The sequence below is a fragment of the Mizuhopecten yessoensis genome, unplaced genomic scaffold, assembly GCF_002113885.1.
Source record: "Mizuhopecten yessoensis strain PY_sf001 unplaced genomic scaffold, ASM211388v2 scaffold10225, whole genome shotgun sequence".
Lineage (NCBI taxonomy): Eukaryota > Metazoa > Mollusca > Bivalvia > Pectinida > Pectinidae > Mizuhopecten > Mizuhopecten yessoensis.
Genome location: NW_018408440.1, coordinates 601,820 through 621,731, shown reverse-complemented (window position 1 = coordinate 621,731; position 19,912 = coordinate 601,820). Strand labels below are relative to the sequence as shown.

The 19,912-nt window shown below is 37.2% G+C and overlaps 1 protein-coding gene across 8 annotated transcripts in view; it reads right to left on the bottom strand.

Moving 5' to 3' along the window:
• LOC110459792 (ephrin type-B receptor 1-B-like) overlaps positions 1-19,912 on the bottom strand; it is a 143,725-nt gene that overhangs the window by 38,663 nt on the left and 85,150 nt on the right. For all 8 annotated transcript variants that reach the window (XR_002463932.1, XM_021512235.1, XM_021512239.1 and 5 more), the window contains exons 3-4: positions 18,092-18,767; positions 963-1,118 (exon numbers count right to left, since the gene is read on the bottom strand). Coding sequence is in view for 7 of the 8 variants with exons in the window: in XM_021512235.1 (XP_021367910.1) it covers positions 963-1,118; positions 18,092-18,767 (832 nt within the window). In the remaining variant the exon portion in view is untranslated. The remainder of the gene's footprint in view (positions 1-962; positions 1,119-18,091; positions 18,768-19,912) is intronic.

The window sequence follows — 19,912 nt, the reverse complement described above, 5'->3', positions numbered from 1 at the left end:
ACTGTATACAACCCCGTCAGTGACGACAATCGCAGTCTGTGTTCCGTCAGTGGGTATATCAATGCTGTGCAGTCACTAATAGGAACAACGATGGCCCTACGAACCTGATCCACAAATAGATCTGACCTTGATTGAGATGCCATGTACACCGTATTTACTTTTAATTTCTTTGTAATACACATGTATGTTTTGCTAGCCACCCGGTATTTTATGGACAGCCTGTACTTGGGCTGACCAGAGCTGAAGGCCTACCATTATACAGTCTGTTGACATTGGTCGTAATTATACCCAGCTACGACGTAATAATTGTAGGTCAAGTCTCTTTTTTTCGTTTTCCCAATCTTCCACCCCGACAAAGATTTTACATAACCCCAGTCCAAATTGGCACGTTGGTGGCGTTTATAAAGCATTCCGAATCAGTGATTAACATTGCATAATGATCACCTTCAATCGCATAATTGATAATCGTACAGAATTCTCAATTTGACGTGACCAGGCAATATGTTTACTGATCCGTGAAATTAAATCTTTCTATAAATTCTTTATACATTCATTCCATGGTTCCTACATTTTTTAAAAGTACATCACAAATGTTGACATAATTTAATATTTATTTCATTTTCACAGATATTTTACTTTGAATTTACCAGGAATAGGAAAGGGTGAGAGACCAAATTGATATGAAACAGACATAAACTAAAATCTAAACAGAAACGAGGTAGTCCTTCATCAACATTATACACTAGTTTAAACTCTTATTCATACAGAACTAATTCATTCAGCTTTACTTTAAAGAACTTAAAAAGATAATTATAAGTTTTTTAGTCTCAATAAATCAAAAATTAAAAATTGTCAACAAACAGATCTTTTTTCAACAGGTACATTTATAGGATATACCTGTACCTAACTGTACAGCTGGGCTAACTATAACAGTTTATTATAACATGTTTCTAAGTACATACGTGTGCATGACATGCTCTTGGGGTCAGTGTCGCTGCGGTAGAAGTCCTCTTCACACGTACACTCTACAGACTTGGGTGCCGTGGAGAAGCTGTGGGCCGGGCAGCTACTACAGGGATGGTTCCCTAGCTCCCACTTGTAAAACCCAGCCCGACACTCTGAAACACAGCAAGATGTACAACACTTTATAACAAAAGATATTCAAAAGTTTGTATCGTAACACAAAAAAGATGTACAAAACTGTATATTGTAACACAAGGTGTACACAAATTTGAATTGTAGCACAAAAAAATATATAAAACTTTAAATTGTAAAACAACATTTATACGAAATTTCATATTGTAGAAATCTCCAACCAAAGTGAAATGAGTCAAATTACAAAGTATGTCTGAAACAGAACTATTGGTCTGCATGTTACCAAACTAAGAAATAATCCTTTTTTTGTTGTTTCAATTTTAGGCATGAAAGTTATTTGATACTACATTATAGGGACCGAAATTCATGGATATGTCGGAATGTATTCACATCTACAAAGAGACTAGCCTAGTCTACCCGACAGATACATCAACATGACGGATCGAGTGGACATATCTAACAATTCCCATTGCTACCGTACAAAGCAAGAGTGCTCCAATTTTCAAAAGCAAAATTGAATTTCAAGGATTACATAAGAAAGGCATATGTATTGATTTTAGGGAGATGTGTTATCATTGGGCTAAAAAACTATCTAGCTAACATGATTCTGTCACTAGAGTTCTCCTTCGTCGGAGTTTGATTGTTTAAGTTTGATTAGTTTAACACACTGCTGTAAAACAAAGTGTATAGATTTTCTGTCTGGAATATGTACAAATGCTTCAGTAGTTAGACTCCAATCTGATAATACAGAATCAACAGTAATTTGATTGAGGAATTCAATTTTATATTCTTGTATGCATTTTTACATTTGAAAATGTTGTTAGGTATTTTTGTTGGCAATTCTTAATGGTGTAAAACTTCAGTATGACGATAATTGTTTGTCTTATCATCTTCGAGTCAAGAAAGGGAAGGAAGCCAAGCCTTTACCATGTGAATGGAACACCAACCAGATGGAGAATCAAACTAGCTCTGTGTCTGTACTAACACACAGCTAGGACAGAAAACATAGACCACATTTTCTCCAGCCAGAGCATTGATGGGCTATGTCTTTTATATACTTTTATGAACTGAATAGTTCAGGTACCCCACAGCTGGGACAGAATGTAGATATAGTGCGGAGGCATGGTAGTCTAGTGGTAGGACGCCTGGCTCGTGACCGAAGGGTGGCGAGTTCGACTCACGTCACTATGTTGTATCTTTGAGCAAGATTACTCCGCTTGTTCCAGTCTACTCAGCTATAAATGAGAACGTGGTCGGGTAGTGCTAGAATTGTAGAATGCTAGCTGTAACCACTGAAATGGCAGCATCGGCTGTATGCACCCCAGGGAGTTGAGAAAGATATTGTCTGGTTGCAATAATTTGTGAACCGCTTTGAGACGACCTACAAACTAGTTTGTGATAAAGCGGTATATAAGAACCTCAAATTATCATTATTATTATTATTATTATTATCATTATTTTCATTATTATAGTCCATATGTCCTCCTACGACGTAAATCATTGGAGAAAACAACCAACAAATGTTGATAGTCATTCAATAACAGTTGCATATAAGAAATAATCAAATGCTGAAATATTGCAAGTAGTTGAGTACGTCCCTTGCTATATTGTATAGTGTCCAATCCATCACTATACAATAACGGCCATAGCTGAAGCACCTCAAACACAGAACTTTTGTATTAAAGATTTTGAAACTGGAAATAATGCATTATCATTCAGTTACCTAAATTGTATTTAAAATATTTGTACACTTACAACCAAATCCTTCTAACACTTCTATCTAAATGAGCATAATTTAATGGTTTACATCTAACAGGCAATCGTAAACATTGTCAATCAGGATCCTTTATATTCCCCTCCATCTTAATGGTTATAGCTGAATCAATTAAAATGCTTCCCAACTTGCAAAATTATGAGATAAATTATTTTAAACAACATGCAAACACAATTCAAATTGTATGATTACTTGTATGTTTTTTACCCAATTCCCGATATTGATTAACATTAAAGAAAGTTTGTGCTGTTGTATCAAGAATTGATGCACATGCTATCTTACTTAAAGGGGGAATAACCCTAATTAATTTACTTGTACAATTTACGTCCAGAAAATTTGTTTGAATTTGTTTCTATGAAAATATTTGTCATAAATGACTATCGCCATCAGTTGGAGAGAACACTGAGCAGAATGACGCCGACAAACAGCCATTATAAAGAGCAACATCACAACTGAATTACAACCACAATCTATATTCCCTTGAACTGAAGGGCGGGTAACTCTAAAAGGCATTTTGACAGGAAAAGCCATTAGGTGGTGTGTGTAACAGGGAGACAGGATTAACGCATCAGGTGCTATAGAATTTGTTAGAAACTAGAATCTCGGCTTAATAGACGCTGTCAGGATCGAGTTTCCATATTACTCTACTACCATAGGGCTTTACCCACCACTCAAGGTCTCACAAACTAAATGTATCATCTTAAATTGTTCAAAAAGCCCCCTATTTTCAGTTTTTCTAACTTTGGCACGAAAAGGTGTCACTTTACATATCTCTTAAAGCTGGACATAAAAACACTTATTTTGTTCCTTTAAGACGCTGCACTATGTATAATTTTACATATCAATTTAATTGTTTAAAAGGCTGTTATTTTCCTCTCGAGGACAGTGCACAAGGTGTAATTTTACATATCAATTTAATTGGTCAAAATAGCTCTCACAACAGCTTTCAGCATACAGGATTTCAGCAAGGGCATCTCTATGTCTGCATGGAAGCCAAAATAAATTGATTCTCAACTCAACTTTAACCTGTTTAGGGGAAAATATTCCCGTGCTGTCAACGTATCACATGAATTGTACACCAGATATACTGACGATCCTCTTTATAAATCTTTCTCGGCTCCTAAAGCGAAATTACAGAGTCGACAGAAGCCAAGCGATGGGCGGAATACGGATATGGTGTCACCCTAACATGTAAATTGTACATCAGATATACTGGGCTCTATTCCAGTCATATGATGATTGTCAATCAAAGACCTATTTCAGCCGTTTATCTGGCAACCCTCAGAGGATCAACGCTTTCCCCAGGCTTGTAGACTTGGCATTGGCTGAAAAGTAGTCTGCATTCTTTTTGTCTTCAACTTTTTCATAACATGAACCACCATGCACAGACTACAAATTACCCGATAAAGCTACAAATTAATGATAAACGTTTCTCCACAATATTGTAAATCAACTTTTCCCTTATAATCTTACTTTGTTATTTATTGCCATGTAAAGCTGCTCGCATGTCTGCATATCAACAAAACAATAACCATATACGGGAAAGTTTTATACAGAACCAGTGAGTTCATTAAATACCAAGCTTATGAGGGAGAGACACAGAAAAAACAAAGAGGCTGTCTGTGAATGACAGTTGCACAGTGGGAGATATTTACTATTCATATTGCCAACATGAATGTCCACAATGAAGGCCTTAAAAGGCAGATTAGGATAGCCCATCTCCACCCATCATTTTTGACGCGGGTGACCCTCCTCTGACTCCACCAAGCCATCACTTTCTGACCACATCATAACACCAGCGCATCCCAAACACACATCATAATACTAGCGCATCGCAAACATAATGACCTTCTCCTGCAGTTTTCTAAAGAACAGACACAAAAAGACGATTTCCAAACACAGCGTTTAATTTATCAATCATGCATCTTTTCCATTAACAAGTCGGAGAATAGCCGCCAATCTTGGTTGGTGTAAGTAGGTGTCTTGTGTAAGTCTCAAGTAGAACGCCATACTACATGCACTTCTCGAAATGCTATTGACTATCAGCCTGGCCCGCTAAAGATTCCATCTCTCCACAGCCCAAGATAAAATGTTGATAGATGCCAGTAACTAACACTAAAGCAGTAGTTAATTTTTAGACATATGTAAATTTTCAAAATCTCTCCAAATTCAAGCATATGTGACCACATCACATATATATAAATTTCAAAGTGTTAACAGAATTACTGAAAAATGGAAGCTTTATTTCTGCTTCTTTTGACAATTAACCAGAAAAGACATATACTGTGACATCAACAGTCGGTGAATAGAAGCAGTTCACAATTTTGGACGTAGTTTTTTCATACAAATTACCCAATATTACAAAATGAACTTCATTATAATAGAGTATTCCAGTATGCAAAATGGTAGGAATTAGTCATAGGCACATATACATTGTTTCCTAATCCATTTCCCAACCTTTGGAAATCATATTAGCCTGTTAGTGTGTCAGCAGTTTATGCTAGTCTGTTGCCAATTTATTGCCAGAAAGCAAATTCATACAAACAACATTGATCATTGTGAATTTACGTTAGTAGAATTTCTATTATTTTATTAATATTTTTTTGCTAAAAAAGGTATTGTTAATAAATGTTCTTTTCCCTTCCTGACACTTATTAAATGATTTTAATTATCTTATCATGGAAATAAACTGGACACAATATCAGAATCTGATATTTGAAGTACCTTGGTATTTTCTGTGGCTGCCATACTGACCACAAACATGTTTGAACTTTAGTCCTCCATTAAACTATATCCCCTCCCACAATCCTTCCACCACATTACCGTTACCTAGGAAACAAGTCACACTCCAAAGAGCATGGCAGTTCCACCACCCGATCCCAACCCCTCACTTCACATAAAACAGCATTACTCTAAACAAGTCTATCAAGGCGACAACAGAGTGGAGGGACTTTAATGTCTGAATTCTGCATCATTTAAATCACAAATGGACAGAGAATTAAATATCACCCACAAGGCAGCACATGTAGTAATCTGTATTAAAAGCTTTCATCCTGTTGGACCCACTGCTGGACTTATTTATTTTACTGTGAATAGCCTGACACATTTATCTGTTTCCCCTCCACTGACTTTTGGAATAGTTCAAATGAAAGAATACAGAAGAATCTAGTAGCAATAACAGGGGAGAACAGGTAAAATCTATGAGTTATGACCAGTGTTGCCCGTGAACATTAGACACAAGAGTTGATGGGAATAAGATCACTAAACTTATGTTGCATCTTTTTTACGATGACAGACACTAATCCTTCGAGATTCTAAATACGGTTGACCACATGACACATGTGTGAAGGATTCTCAACTTCTCTGCTTATTTTTACAATTGAATGCCCTGCTAACTTTAGAAATGGACTTTAGAGAACAAACGTTTATGTGAAAGAGATTACCTAACTTCTGTTGCAGCAATCTATCACTGGTGTGACACTAATCTTACAAGAGTCTGAATGAAGAAGATTGTGTGTGCATAGCAGATGTGTGTGCAGGAACTTTAACATTTGCGCCTCATTTGATGATCACAACAGCCTTTTGCTTCTGTAATGGATATGCATATCAGAGTCGGACAGTCTAATTGAAAAGTAAAACATTGATGAGAAAACTTCACAAGGAAATGGGCAGTTAAACCCTTCATTAATCTCGCAGTCAATGACCACTGTGTATGGTCAGTATCATAAATTGTGAAATCAAAACCTCATTAGTCATCTGCACATTTTTCACCTGCATGAGCAGACCCAGGTATAAAGACCGATCCATTATATATAGTCTTTCCTCACCCACCACCATAAAGTGATTGATGGAGTTTCAGTCCAATTTCTTTCCAATTATGTTTGTATTAGGACTTAAAAATTGACCACACGTTTCAGACAGGGGTCGGACAACTCTGTGGTCAAGTCAAGCATTAAAGGGATCAAACTTTACCATAACAAAGGACAAATAAAGACACAACACTCTATCCTGTGAAAGGTCGCTATAAAGAGGTCAAATCCACCCTTCCCCAATGATGACAGATGCTTGATATGGTAATTCCACCAGTTTTCCCATTAATTTTAATTTCCTTCTCCTCGATTAAGATCATGAAACATGATCTCAAATATATTAAAATTATCATTTACAAGATTCGAAATCTAGACCCATATTTCATATTTGAGTAATATCATCATTTGCTACTCAATTTAACGCCTCTTCAGCTGAATATAAATAAACTAATTAACTGATATTTGTATTTAGACGGCACTTCGGACACCTTTTCATACAGAGCATAACTACTATCTACAGCAAAGAAATCAGAGAAAGTTTTATTTGCAAGTCATGACTTTCTGAGACATCTAAAGAATTTGTGAATCTCAATGAATCTAAAGGACAATTATACCTGTATACCTTATCTGATAATACACTTATCATAATTAACGAATCACCATGACAACAGGGACGGTCATTCAAAGTCAGATTAGATTAACGAGTCATTAGTGCAGGTTTTCAAAATGTTCATATTTCATATCTTCATATTTGTAAGCTCCATTTCATATGTCTGATCATCATTATTCTCCACAATCATATTTGTTTAGGGTTTTGTGTCCTTGCAAAAGCTTAGGTCATAATATGAAGATTCTCCAATGTAAAGGTCACTCAAAGGTCATTTGAAAGTACCATCTCAATGAAATGTCATAATTTGGACGACAAAGTATGACACTGTCCCATTTAAGTGACATCATAACAGTCATTGGCCACCATGTATGATATGTCCTTATCTCATTCACCCCTGAAATTTCATAATGAACTATTTCAACCTTTGAATTGGAAGAGTTCAAATGTGTCTTCAGGGGTGAATGAGCTGAAAACTCAACTAACCTAAAGTCATAGCCTAGGTGGATGGTGAAGACCAATAACAAGAAAGTGTTCATATGGAGAGAAAGGACCAATGAATGATAAGCTTTCATAAGTATGAAGTACTCAGATGACCAATGAATGGTAAGCTTACAAAATAAGGAGAACCAGTAATTTTTATAATTTCTGAAGTTTGATTGGCTGAGGCTATCAATCAACACAAACCTCTCATCAACAGTGATAAATTGGTACTGGTGACCCTACATGAGTGACCTCCCCTTGTATCCTCACACACGGGACCGGCCAGAGTCACCAGGGTTGTCTAGACCATAGAGTAATCAACACCTTCAAGTGTCCAACCCTTCCTGGTCAAGAAACAATTACCAGCTCATTTCTGGTGACCAGTCAGAAATCAACAATAGACAATGAGAAGATGGTCCTAATAAAACTTGACCATTGTCCACCCCAGGGAGATTTAACATCCCCTGGACACTGCTTTCACAAAAGCTATAGTTAGCTTCCATAGAAGTGGAACCTTCCTTATCAATATACCAAACTAACAATACTTGATCAAAAGAGACTATATCTTATCATTATCGTAACTGGACACCAGAAATTACTCCATGGCTTGTTAGCTTCTTTATGTTTTAAACTACTAGCCAACAGATAATAGGAGTATACGAAGCTCACATCATCAGGATTGCTGTTGCTTTCTTGTTTCTATTTGTTCCTCAATGATAACTAACTTGGATCCATTGACAGCCCTCTGAGCAGTAATGTTATCTTTCTCAAAATGATGACAACCTTCTCATCGTCTCCAATATATTTTTGTTTTTTGTTTCAATATCTTTAGTGTATTCTCAAATGAGTTCAAATTATATTGATCATTTTCTGTTCAGCTTCCTTGTGTAAGGGTTTTATCTCCTACGCATAAACAACAAATTTTCACTTCATTCCAGCTATTTTATTTTCTAATCATCTTTAACTTTTTTGTTTCAGCGCCTTTGAAGTATCTTATCACGATTTCAAACATAAATAGTTTTCATTCGCAAATAGCCTCCACTAAGCCAAACAAAATGACAAAGTATTGCAGTAATTCTACATTGATGGCAGTAAATAAAACCACCGGATATTTATATATTTTACACCGTAGCGCTGTGTTTTGAAGCCATACATCTCTGCCCAGTAAACATCTCACTGTTTACAACACATTGGACATCCCGCTGTATAACAGCCTCGGTTCACACCCTGATACCAGCGTTAAGTCTCCCTGTGTTTGTATTTATAGGTATCCTCCACAGGTATGTCTACATCGAAAATAAAATTGCAAAATGCATTACCACAATTTCTTTCTTCCACATAATGCATTACCTATGACAGTTTTAATAAAAAAAAGTACCCCCAGTGTGGTTCACAGGTTAAACCGAGCATAACTTGCCTTGTATTGTACCACTTCACATACTGTTTTTTGATTATATTAAATTTGCTATAGATGTTTCTTTTTATAATTATTATTATTTTCCAGAACTATTTTTGGTAGTTTTGTTCTTCAATGAAAAATAGTCTTAATGATTGCTTTATCAATATTCTAGGTCACCCCACAACCCTTGGTTTAGCTTGAAGTGTTACAAACAGAATCTCCTATAGTCGTCAGTTTTACATCGTTAGCCCAGACAAGAAGCATCTTTTGTCCCTAGTTGCTATATTTTTACTCGAAATGTTCTAGTGACACGACCCTAAAACTGCCAAAGATCCTCCAGTGTCCGTTAGTATAGGTAGTTATTCTTAAAGAAATCATCTTACACTAGTGATCAATAAGTACACGATTTGTTGTCGTAAGGACGTCACCCAGTCGTAACAGAAACGCTGTAAGGACGTCACACACCAGTCGTAACACAGACTGTAAGTACATGTACTGCCATCAAAATACCCACTTCACATATACTACTGAACTTTTACCAGGAGAACTTGACCCCCGTGACAACATGGCCAGATTATTGGGGAAGACTTATTGACAGTTAAAGACTTGAGTTCTTTAGGAATACTTTGTCTTCTTTATTCAATGCCAATATACTTCTTACTCTTTAGGAATACATTGTTTTTTGCAATCTTTTACAGAATTGAGGTTGACAATTCTCAAAGACTTTGTCATTTGTCTCTTGTGCATGATCTCCGCCAATGATTTTATCAAAGATGTCAATATCTAAAATATAAGTGGTAAATACGAGAGAAGCTATGTAACAATCTATATCAATCTACCGTCAACAATCTGCAATGTTAATACCATGTTATACATCACACCTTGTTCTGTGACTAATGTGTATAAATTTCTCCCGACCCTCGATGACTGACCCTCGATGACGTGAATTCTTGCCATCTGAGACCCTGTTGTTTTTTCCCTCTGTAGATTGTGAGTGTTAATTTCTGCCATCTCTATAGATCGCGAGTGTAATCATGGCAAGCTCCATGTATTACAAGTCATTGCCACTCCGTCGTCGTTGTCGCGATCACCAGCCTCCCAGCTCTGTGCCTACGAGTGGCCACACCGTTGGGTTTGCCTGATAACCCCAAATAGACAAGCTGGGCTGGGATTGCAGGCGGTGCCTAATACTCTCTACACATGATAACATTAAAGGGATTTCTGCTCGCTTCACATAGCGCTAGTGGAAATGTTTTAATTCGCTGTACTTTTCAGCTCGAAAAGGCTCATCTACATGCAAATGATGACTACTTGGTTGTCAGTGTATGGCTTAGGTGTAGGTTTACGGAGAGATGGATGTCGTCACCACAAGTCCATGTACAAGTACTGGCCAGTTATACCTAGATGTCACACCAGTCATACTAATCGACACCAGCATCTCAGTCGAACCATTATCATGGAAATACCATCACTGTAACATATAGCTAGCAACCTTTACCATGAAAAATACCATGACAGGACCAGTCAGCTCAAATCACTAGTAATGAAATAAAAACATTATGTCATCTTTCCAGATCCCCAAAGTGTTTACTAATATTACAAGTATCTAATTTCACCCCCTGTGGGTACATGTTTCTGTACTTGTTGGTGACCAATTATAATTTTACTACGTTAAGACCCAAATAACCCTATTGTGTTGATGGGTCTTTAAACCATAAACAAACAAACCTAAATTTCATGTGTTTCAATAAAACAACATTCTAATTGCCAAGTTTATTTCACTACTCACTTAAGGAAACATTTTGTAGAACTCAATTATTTTAACAGTTACTTTAAGCTGTGTTGGGAAAATTCTGACGAAAATATATATTGATAGATAACAGTCTAAGAAATGGCTTTTGATCATGGTGAAATATCCAATCTCTTTGTAGCCATTTTGATTACCTACAGAACGACCCCCATTTGTCCATTGTTATGTGACGCATACACTAGTTACGCTGCTTCATGATGAAAACCACAGATAAAATACCAAGATAATTGTGTTTCTCAGATTTTCATTGAACATAAATGGATGCTGCAGTTCTTCTTTTCCCCAAAACTGCCTGGTTATCGAAATCAATGCTGAGAATGACTTTTTTCCTCTTGAGATTACTATGAGCATTTTATCAGGAAGAATTAGCCAGTTAAAAAATGTACATTCTCAATCCGTGAAGATGAGAAATGAGAAATTAATTACCTCAAAAAAATCTTGCCAGGAATCACAAGCCTGCACGCTACAGGGGACTGATAACATTTGACAAATTTCAAGCAAAAAATTGGTGCCATATTTTTTGTATAATTTCATACGAAGTCTTTCGTAAATTATGAAAATAAAGTCTTAAGTCAGCTGAGCGTTTGTTCCGAGCCTTTGAAGCTTGTTAGTCAAATCCAACACACATGTCAAAAAGTGATACATGTTTTTGTTGTGTATGTTACACGTAATCACACACGACAGGGCTCGGAACCGTGTTGATCAATACAATATGAGAATCGGCAAAATAGCCGGTCCTTGAGTAGTCTGAAGCAGTAATTATAAAATAGAGCATTATTTCAATTTTTGTTTAATTTGATTTGAAACGTGGATGGCGTACCTACACTGGTGCTGCTAGCACTCAGGAACAGTGCTCAAGAGTCACTGGGGTCACGAGGCGATAAAAAGGAAATTGTGTCAATTGGCAATAAAAAATAACGATTCAAGTGTCCCTTGTATTCTAAGCAATGTGAAATATCAGGCGAGATTTCTAGCTCTTCCCCAGTAATTTTTTTTTATTTGCATCGTGAAAAAATTGGAAGCTTGCATGAGTTCTAAAGGGTTGTTTTTTTCCAAGAACAAATTGGTCCTTATCCACTGCTGTGAAAAATTTACATTGCAAGAAACTCAAGGCATTTGCCCTTTCATGGCTAAGGGTAGCATGCTCCATAGCTCCTCAATGTTTTTTGTGTGTGTGGAAATTGGAGGAATATCCTTTCAGGGCTCTAAGTATGGCAAGCACCATATCCAGCACTTCAGTATTTTTTGCTTTAAGAAATTTGAGGCATATGTCCTTTTAGTGGCGTATCATGAAGGTTTCATTACAGATTGGACCACCATTTACTAGAGTTATCAATCGTGGAACTTACAAGCCATGTATCTCCCGATTCCTGTCGCAGGGCTGGTGAGTCATGGGTCAAACAAACAACCCAATATGCACCAACGTGAAGGGTCTAACGTATCTGTACCATACATAGCTCCATATCTAGATATGGTATTATTTCCTTCATAATAGGAACTATATATTTTAGATGAGAAAAACTGAACCCCATTTAAAGTTAAATTCTTTAACAAACATGTTTTTGAATGGAACTATTGCCATACCATTTGGGTAGTTAGTTTTATAGTTCCAGGTCCCTGGGTTATATTAGCTGTAGTACATATAAATGTGACAGACTCTACTAAACCTATAATGGGGCTAGTTACTGATACTCTGTTTTGATAGAGATGATATAATCTGTACATCAAGTTCACCAGGAAACAATACTCCTCACCCCCTGTTGCTTTTTCAAGTATTTATTTTTTATAACTTTCTTATCTGATGTGATAACCTCAAAATCAACATATCTGACCTAAATATAATCCTTCCTATTTCTCCCTCCTTAAAACCTGGTTCCCATCTTACTTAAAAGATTATTTTTTGCCGGCAGAAAATTTCTTCCTAATGTATACTGACCTCATCTTGCTCCAAATCCTAACAACTGACAGATATACAGGAGGTCAAAATTAACAAGACTTATTCTAAGCTCTTTCTTATTGACAATTTTACCATATACAACAGAGACTTCTTTTTATAGTTATCTCTTATCTATGACCAAGAGGTATCCATCTGTAAGCAGGAATTACCTCCCTTTTCTACGATATGGTGCCTCACCATCTCCATGACGAAAACCAACCATATACCAATGTCCGTCACCCCTGTTGCTAAGGTACCACCCCCACACTACATCCATGCCTACTTGTGTTTATTCAGCAGTTCAATCTCCTGTGCCCAAACATGTGGAATTTATCTGAACATATGGAAGAGATGATTTTGAAGAGATCTGTAGACAATAGACAATGTTTAACATTCAGACATTGATGGATAAATTCTCTGTAACGGTAGGAATGTCATTCACATAGAGAAAATGTCACGGTCAAGAGGGAAATTCTGGACAGGGTCACCCAAGATAGTCATTCTCAAGGGCCTTAATCTGTCCAATCTGTTGGTCATTAGGATGTCTGAGTGTCTGTTATAGGTTCTGACTACTAAATCTCCAGTATAGCAAATATATCAGGCAGTCTTTATATAAAAGATCTGGTCAATGAACAAGGCAACAAATATTTTTCTTGTACTGTGTTCACACTTCTGCACAAAAAAATCCATTTAAATGACAATCGTTTCTGCTGTGATTAGTAAAAACATCAGCTTCCCATGGAAACACCTCCATTTGTTATTTCCCGACTTTATTTCCTTCTGTAACACCTTGAGGATACCAACTGGTCACTCTGGTCATCCAGCCCCTAGAGGCAACTATTACAGGGTATTATTTTAATGACTTCCTTTTCAGGAGTTAACCTGTCACAGCTGGCAGTCTTTCATTGTGGTTAGAGTCACACATTGTTGTTGACCGTTTTACAGTGTTCCAAAATTGCCTGTCAGCTCTCGTAAGTCTATCTACAGGGTTATCTCCCTTTTATGGAGCTTTCCCAATTGTCATGCGGCCACAGAAATGTCATCCTCCTAGTTTTACTACCTTCAGCCAATGATACAATCGGGCCAGCTGCCAGCTGATGTAGGCTACAGCTCCTTTGACAAATTTAATCAACTTTATATTCAATGTAGCAGTGTCATCGAAGGGGTAAAACTCAATCAGACCGACCGTAATTTACCGAAATTAACACGACTACCAAATTTAACACGGCCAAATGAAACCCATCCATGTTAAGTGGAAGCAGTCGTAAAATGGGTATAAAAAGTTTAATCAATTAACACTAGTTTATAGAACTGGTCTGATCAGACGATAGGGGCGCGCAGCACTATCAAACCAAACAGTCTAATAACAATCGTGGAGAGGACACGACAGCGCCACCTAGTGGCCGCGATAAACACTGATTTACACTGTCTGGATGACTAACCTTAACGGTAGACAATCTAATAGACAGCATGACATAACACTCGTAAATAAACCCCCCAGTTTTACTCGGCTAAAAAATAGTCCAGATTAATTTGCAAAATGGGGATATCTTTTTCATGGATTAATAAAGTGGACATTTATGGCCTTCAGTCTGACAATTGTCCAGAGAACCGTTTAAACTCTAACAGGTTGTTCACAATTCAGTTTTTCCCAGGATGATCGATACCAAGAGCCATAAAAGAAGAATGCCAGAGAGAAAACATGGTAGACCCCTTCACCTAGCTCTAGTGTTTATTTTTCGCCAGCAGCCATTTCTGATTCATCAGTAGTCAACTTGGAAAAAACTCATCCTTTTATCGAGGTTCCTATGCATTTTGGTGCAGGATTGGGTTATTTATGAGGACATATTTTATCATTTGATGGTCAGTGCTGAATGACTTTCCAACCAATTAAAGACGAGCTCGTCAGGGCACAGTCAAACTCCGCTATTTGCATGGTCAACGGGCCAAATCCCATATCCATATACATTTAGTTTTTATGTGTTTGCAGTCAGATTGTAAATAAAGCTGTATGAAAACCCAAGATTATCTCGTAGATGGACAGGCCAGCTAGCTAACAACGCCATCTAGTGAGTGGATTGATAGTGGACAGTGTCTGGAAAGAACATTAACCAATGTCAAGAGTCCTGTCTACCAGTCAAAAACACCAATAACCAGCAACTCACCAGCCAAATTAGTACGGAAACGGGGTCCTCCATCCTATCGCTCCTACCAATAACATGGCAGCACAGAGACGAGGCGGTCTTATCTTTCGTACTAATATCATGGTTGGTAACTAATTCTGTTTTATTTCCCAATTAGAACCAGAAACAACAAGCTAAACATTATGAGTGAGATAGCCCTCTACTTCAGTTCCATATAATCCAGCATTGCCACCAAATCCTGACCTTCAAATATCATACCAGAGCTTATGGTGTAGGTATGTTTAGGTTTAATGGAATGCTATTTTTGTATGGGAATTTTATCTCCGGCTTTGGAGAATTTACCACAAAAATATACTAATCTTGATTCGTAAGGGTATTGACCTTGAAAATTCTTCTAAGGTCATATTGTTCATGCATCTAAGTTATGTCCTCACAACCATGATTTTTTGGAGACAATCCAGAAAGACATTCATGCTTTATCATACAAAGCTAGAAATGCCATCATGTCATATATATATGTATGGTGTTTGGTAACCAACATGCCCTGATTCATGACTAATAAAGTCCAGGGCCAGTATTCATGAAACCTTTCTCATGTTCAAGCATGGATTTCATGCTTAAGCCAAATTTCTTGTTCCTATTATAAATTAATAAACTAAACTTTCGTTGTCAATGATTTGGAAAAAAACATTGAAGAGACTTAATTAAGGCTGAATACAGTTTTCAATGGTTACATTTGACTTTTTGATCATTTGACATGATTTAATGGAGTTACAATAAATTGGTTTGAGCACCGAATCTGTGCTTGAGCATGAGAACGGTTTCATGAATTCGAGCTCTGGTCAATATAACAAGGGCAGGATCATTCAAACAAGGTCATCTTACAAACAAGGCTTGAAGCATAGTATGAATCCAAATATTGCATTAGAACACCAAATTCAGATATCTGGTCTTTCCTTGCAGACACACATTACCTTTTAAACATCTTCTATTTTACTCTGATGCAGGAGTGTCTTAATTCATGTCTAATTATGAATTCCTTTTCTTCTTCTTATTTGAAAATTAAATCATTATTGTAATTAGGAACAAATGTAATTAAAGACTCAGACATCTTCTATTAATAAAAATATTCAATAATTTGAGTTGTATGGAACGTTTGAGAAACCAGATCATTGCCATGAATACCATCCGTGCTATTGTCTAACAAGGCCAAAGGTCTAAGAGTAGAGCTTTTACTGCTGTTTAGCAAGACTTAAATTCCACCAGCACATAACCCTATATTTTTAGCAGCTCTACAATTCAGGTGTATTTAATCAACACAAGTGAATTTTAAAATAATAAACTTAAATACTGAATCCAACATTAAAATACCAGTAATAAAGCCAGGCAGGTGGCCTGATAGCAGTAACTAACCTAATTATACAATTCAAATGCAATTTATTAGAGAAAATTATATTGCAGATAATTTATCCAATTTGCTAAGTTGAGCGTTAAAAAGCACTCCATTTCCTCAACTGTCTGTGAGGGTTAGTGAACCAGGGTATTAAATTGTATCCGTCAATTCCCATATCAAATTCTCTCTCCAATCAGAGGATAGGAAAGGAGATTTCAAATAAATCTCTTAACATCAAACATGGATTTTGGCAGACTGTTTGTAAACCATGGGAGGTTCTGGCAAGTTCTACATAGATCATATATGATCTGAGATTGCATCTTAAAAATATGTGGTACACTAAATCAGGCAGTCAAGAACAGCCATCAACATGAGGGTATGACTTAGGTTTTGAAATGTGTTGTGCCCTCATCATTAAAACCTTTGGGAATTGTATTAAGGGTACATGTGACATTTCCATGACATGTACCTCCTTTGTTAAAGATTTCCATACCGGGAAACCTATTGAATTTGTCCCCAATAGATAAATGGAGATTTGAACTGTGCTAACTAGTTAATTACAAATTAAAACTTTACACCAGATTGATGTTTTTGTTACTTGCAATAAATGTTTGAATTACTAGATAATAATCATTTATAGTTTTTCTAAGGGAAATAACTCTAGATATTATATGCAAGGAAGTATATTCCCTTGACTGAAGGGTTTTATATCTCCCCCCCCCCCCCCCCCCCCCCCCCCCCCCNGACAGTTTCTCTATGGGAGATAAGTGTTATAGCAAATTCTAACAGATAAGAAGACAATTAAGTTGAATCAGTAACAACTATAGCGGGAATCTTATTATCAAATAAACACTATTAGGCTTGTCCTGTGGGAACTGTTACAAGTGTAATTGGGATATTATAATCAGATATACATTTGGTTTGGCCTGTTAGACCATTTTACAAGCATAGAGGGAATAGTCATGCTAGAATAAGATATTTCAGCTTAGCCTGTGGGACCCGTTTAAGACATAGAGGGAACACTAGAAACGGATATACAGTTGGGTTTGGCCTACAATAGGAACTACCACTAGCAGTAGTAACCCTCTGAGCCTTGTCAGGGTCTAATTGACTGATGGTATAAACTGGGTGGTTTGGGACAGGGACAGGCAGGGGGCAGTGTGGCCCCATACTGTCAGACTCAAGTGTTGGACAATGTTTTATATCAATCTCCCTTTCAGTACAGCTTTCCAGACCTTTGTTGTCAACTACAGAAGATATATGTTTGGTAGTTGCCTTGAGTTTAACCAGATTTAATTGGGATTTTTTATAGAAAAAAAACATTTTGACATTTTTATCAGTGGAATTTCGAGATTGGATCAAGTCAACATAAGGATGTTCTTAGCTTAAATCTTTGATGATGTTTTTGTCAATTTGCAACTGTAACACAATATCATTAGTGCAAAATCCACAAGAATGATGTAAGTAACCCATGGATTGACAAAAATATAGCCAGTGCAGCCTTGTTTTCACTTAGGTAGCAGTGACCTACCTACCACCAACACACTTGAGGCTATTGCAGCCCTTGTTTTCACCAAGGTAGCAGCGACCTCTCTTCTAACAGATTCAAGGTCACTATTTGATAAGAAGTGACGTACTTACCGATACACTCGAGGCTGTTGTGACCTTCGTATCCAGGTAAACACTGACAGCTGCCTTTGGCATAAAACCATGTTCCATCACTACGACAAAGGTACGTAGGGAGCGCATCCTCTGCGGCGTTTGCCACACATACACCTTTCCGCTCTTCCAGCGCCTGCGGACTGTCACCAGTCGGAGTTTCCATGAAGAATGCGAAGTTCAAAGTCACGTTGGGGCACATGACATAGTAAATTTTGATGGAAATAAGTGTTACACACGCCCCTGTATCCTGGAATGAGAAATAAACACCACCAAGACCACGATTCAATGGCACTTCCCGATCTTCCTTGTTAATTTTTAAATTAGAATTGTCATCATATAGATGATCTGCAGCAATCTTGTCTATACTTTGATACGAAATTTCATCCCACATTGGCATCATTTCGTTCGCTATATCTGAATCAGCCTCGTAGTAAAAGAGATTGAATGTCTCCTTACACTGCTGGAGGCTGCCCGGGTCATTGTGTTTGACACAACGCCTCATGGAGAATGTAATTTCTATGTGTAAACTGTTGGCCTCGCCCCGGGGAATGAAGGGAGTCCTCAGCCAGTTGTCCACACCCTGACTGCTGACGGAACACGAGGCGTACACACGTACAGGATTTCCATTCTCTGCGGAGTAACTGCCTTCTCGCCACTGAAAATACACAAAAAGATAACCAAATTAAAAAAAATCTTAAAGACAACAAATTTCATGTAAAATTTTAATGATTTAAAGATAATTATTTTAACTAGAACACCAATCTCCATCCGTCTCAGCCAAAACAGCACTGTTAACTGGACATTGAAAAATCATGGCATGACCATAGTCTTGATAAATCATTTCTGAAAGGAAAACCAAACCTTGAATGGTCTTCTAGAAAAAATAATAAAGACAAAATGAAAAAAAAATAGTCAACAGCAGTCTTCCGAGTGTAAAAATGTAATGGGACTAGATTTACACGAGCATATGAACCCTAGACCCTGAATTGGTTTACTGCCGTTCTGACTAACTGAACTACCTGGAACAACGGAAGTGTTCTGTCTTATTGCACTGACATTTAATATCCAAAACAATATAAAGGGGAGGTTACTCTATACTCTACGAAAACCACACTGGAACTCTCTAGTGTTTTGCTTGCAGTGTGCAGTTGGCCAGGGGTCCTTAATTTGTCACACTTTGCTATAGATGCTAGAGTACCACTTAGAACTAAACATAACTTATAACAGAGCTTACAAGAACAACTTACTCCCGACTCTTTAAGTGTCTAGCCACCTTGTCAACTAAGTGAATCAAAACCAGTCTTACTACTTAATCAAAGCACTTGCTTTCTTCTTAATGTGACTAGCATCACATCTCTCTATAGCCCACTTATGACAGAGGTGCAGCGCCACTAGTACCAATTCCTCTAGTACCAGAATTCCTCTAACCATACTTCCCCAGTAGTAGAGACTGACGCCAACACTAGTACCATACTAACTCCAATAAATCACTCAATGTATCAACATCCAGCAGGGCTTTTACTTGAGCCTTGACAAAGGCAAAACAACATTTTCCCTGAACGCTGGAGTCCAAATATATGTCAAATAGCATGTCCTTTCAAACCAAGGGTCCAAGCTCATTTTGGAAAGTCGAAAACATAATCTAAAGGGTCTGAAAGCCCTGATGCAGCATTTCATTGTTACTATAGTAACTTAACATGCATTAATTTTATTAAGTTACGGGCCGCAACATTTCAATATAGAACTACAACCAGCTGAACACAGACTTCTTAAATATAAAATCTATTTAAAGATAATATC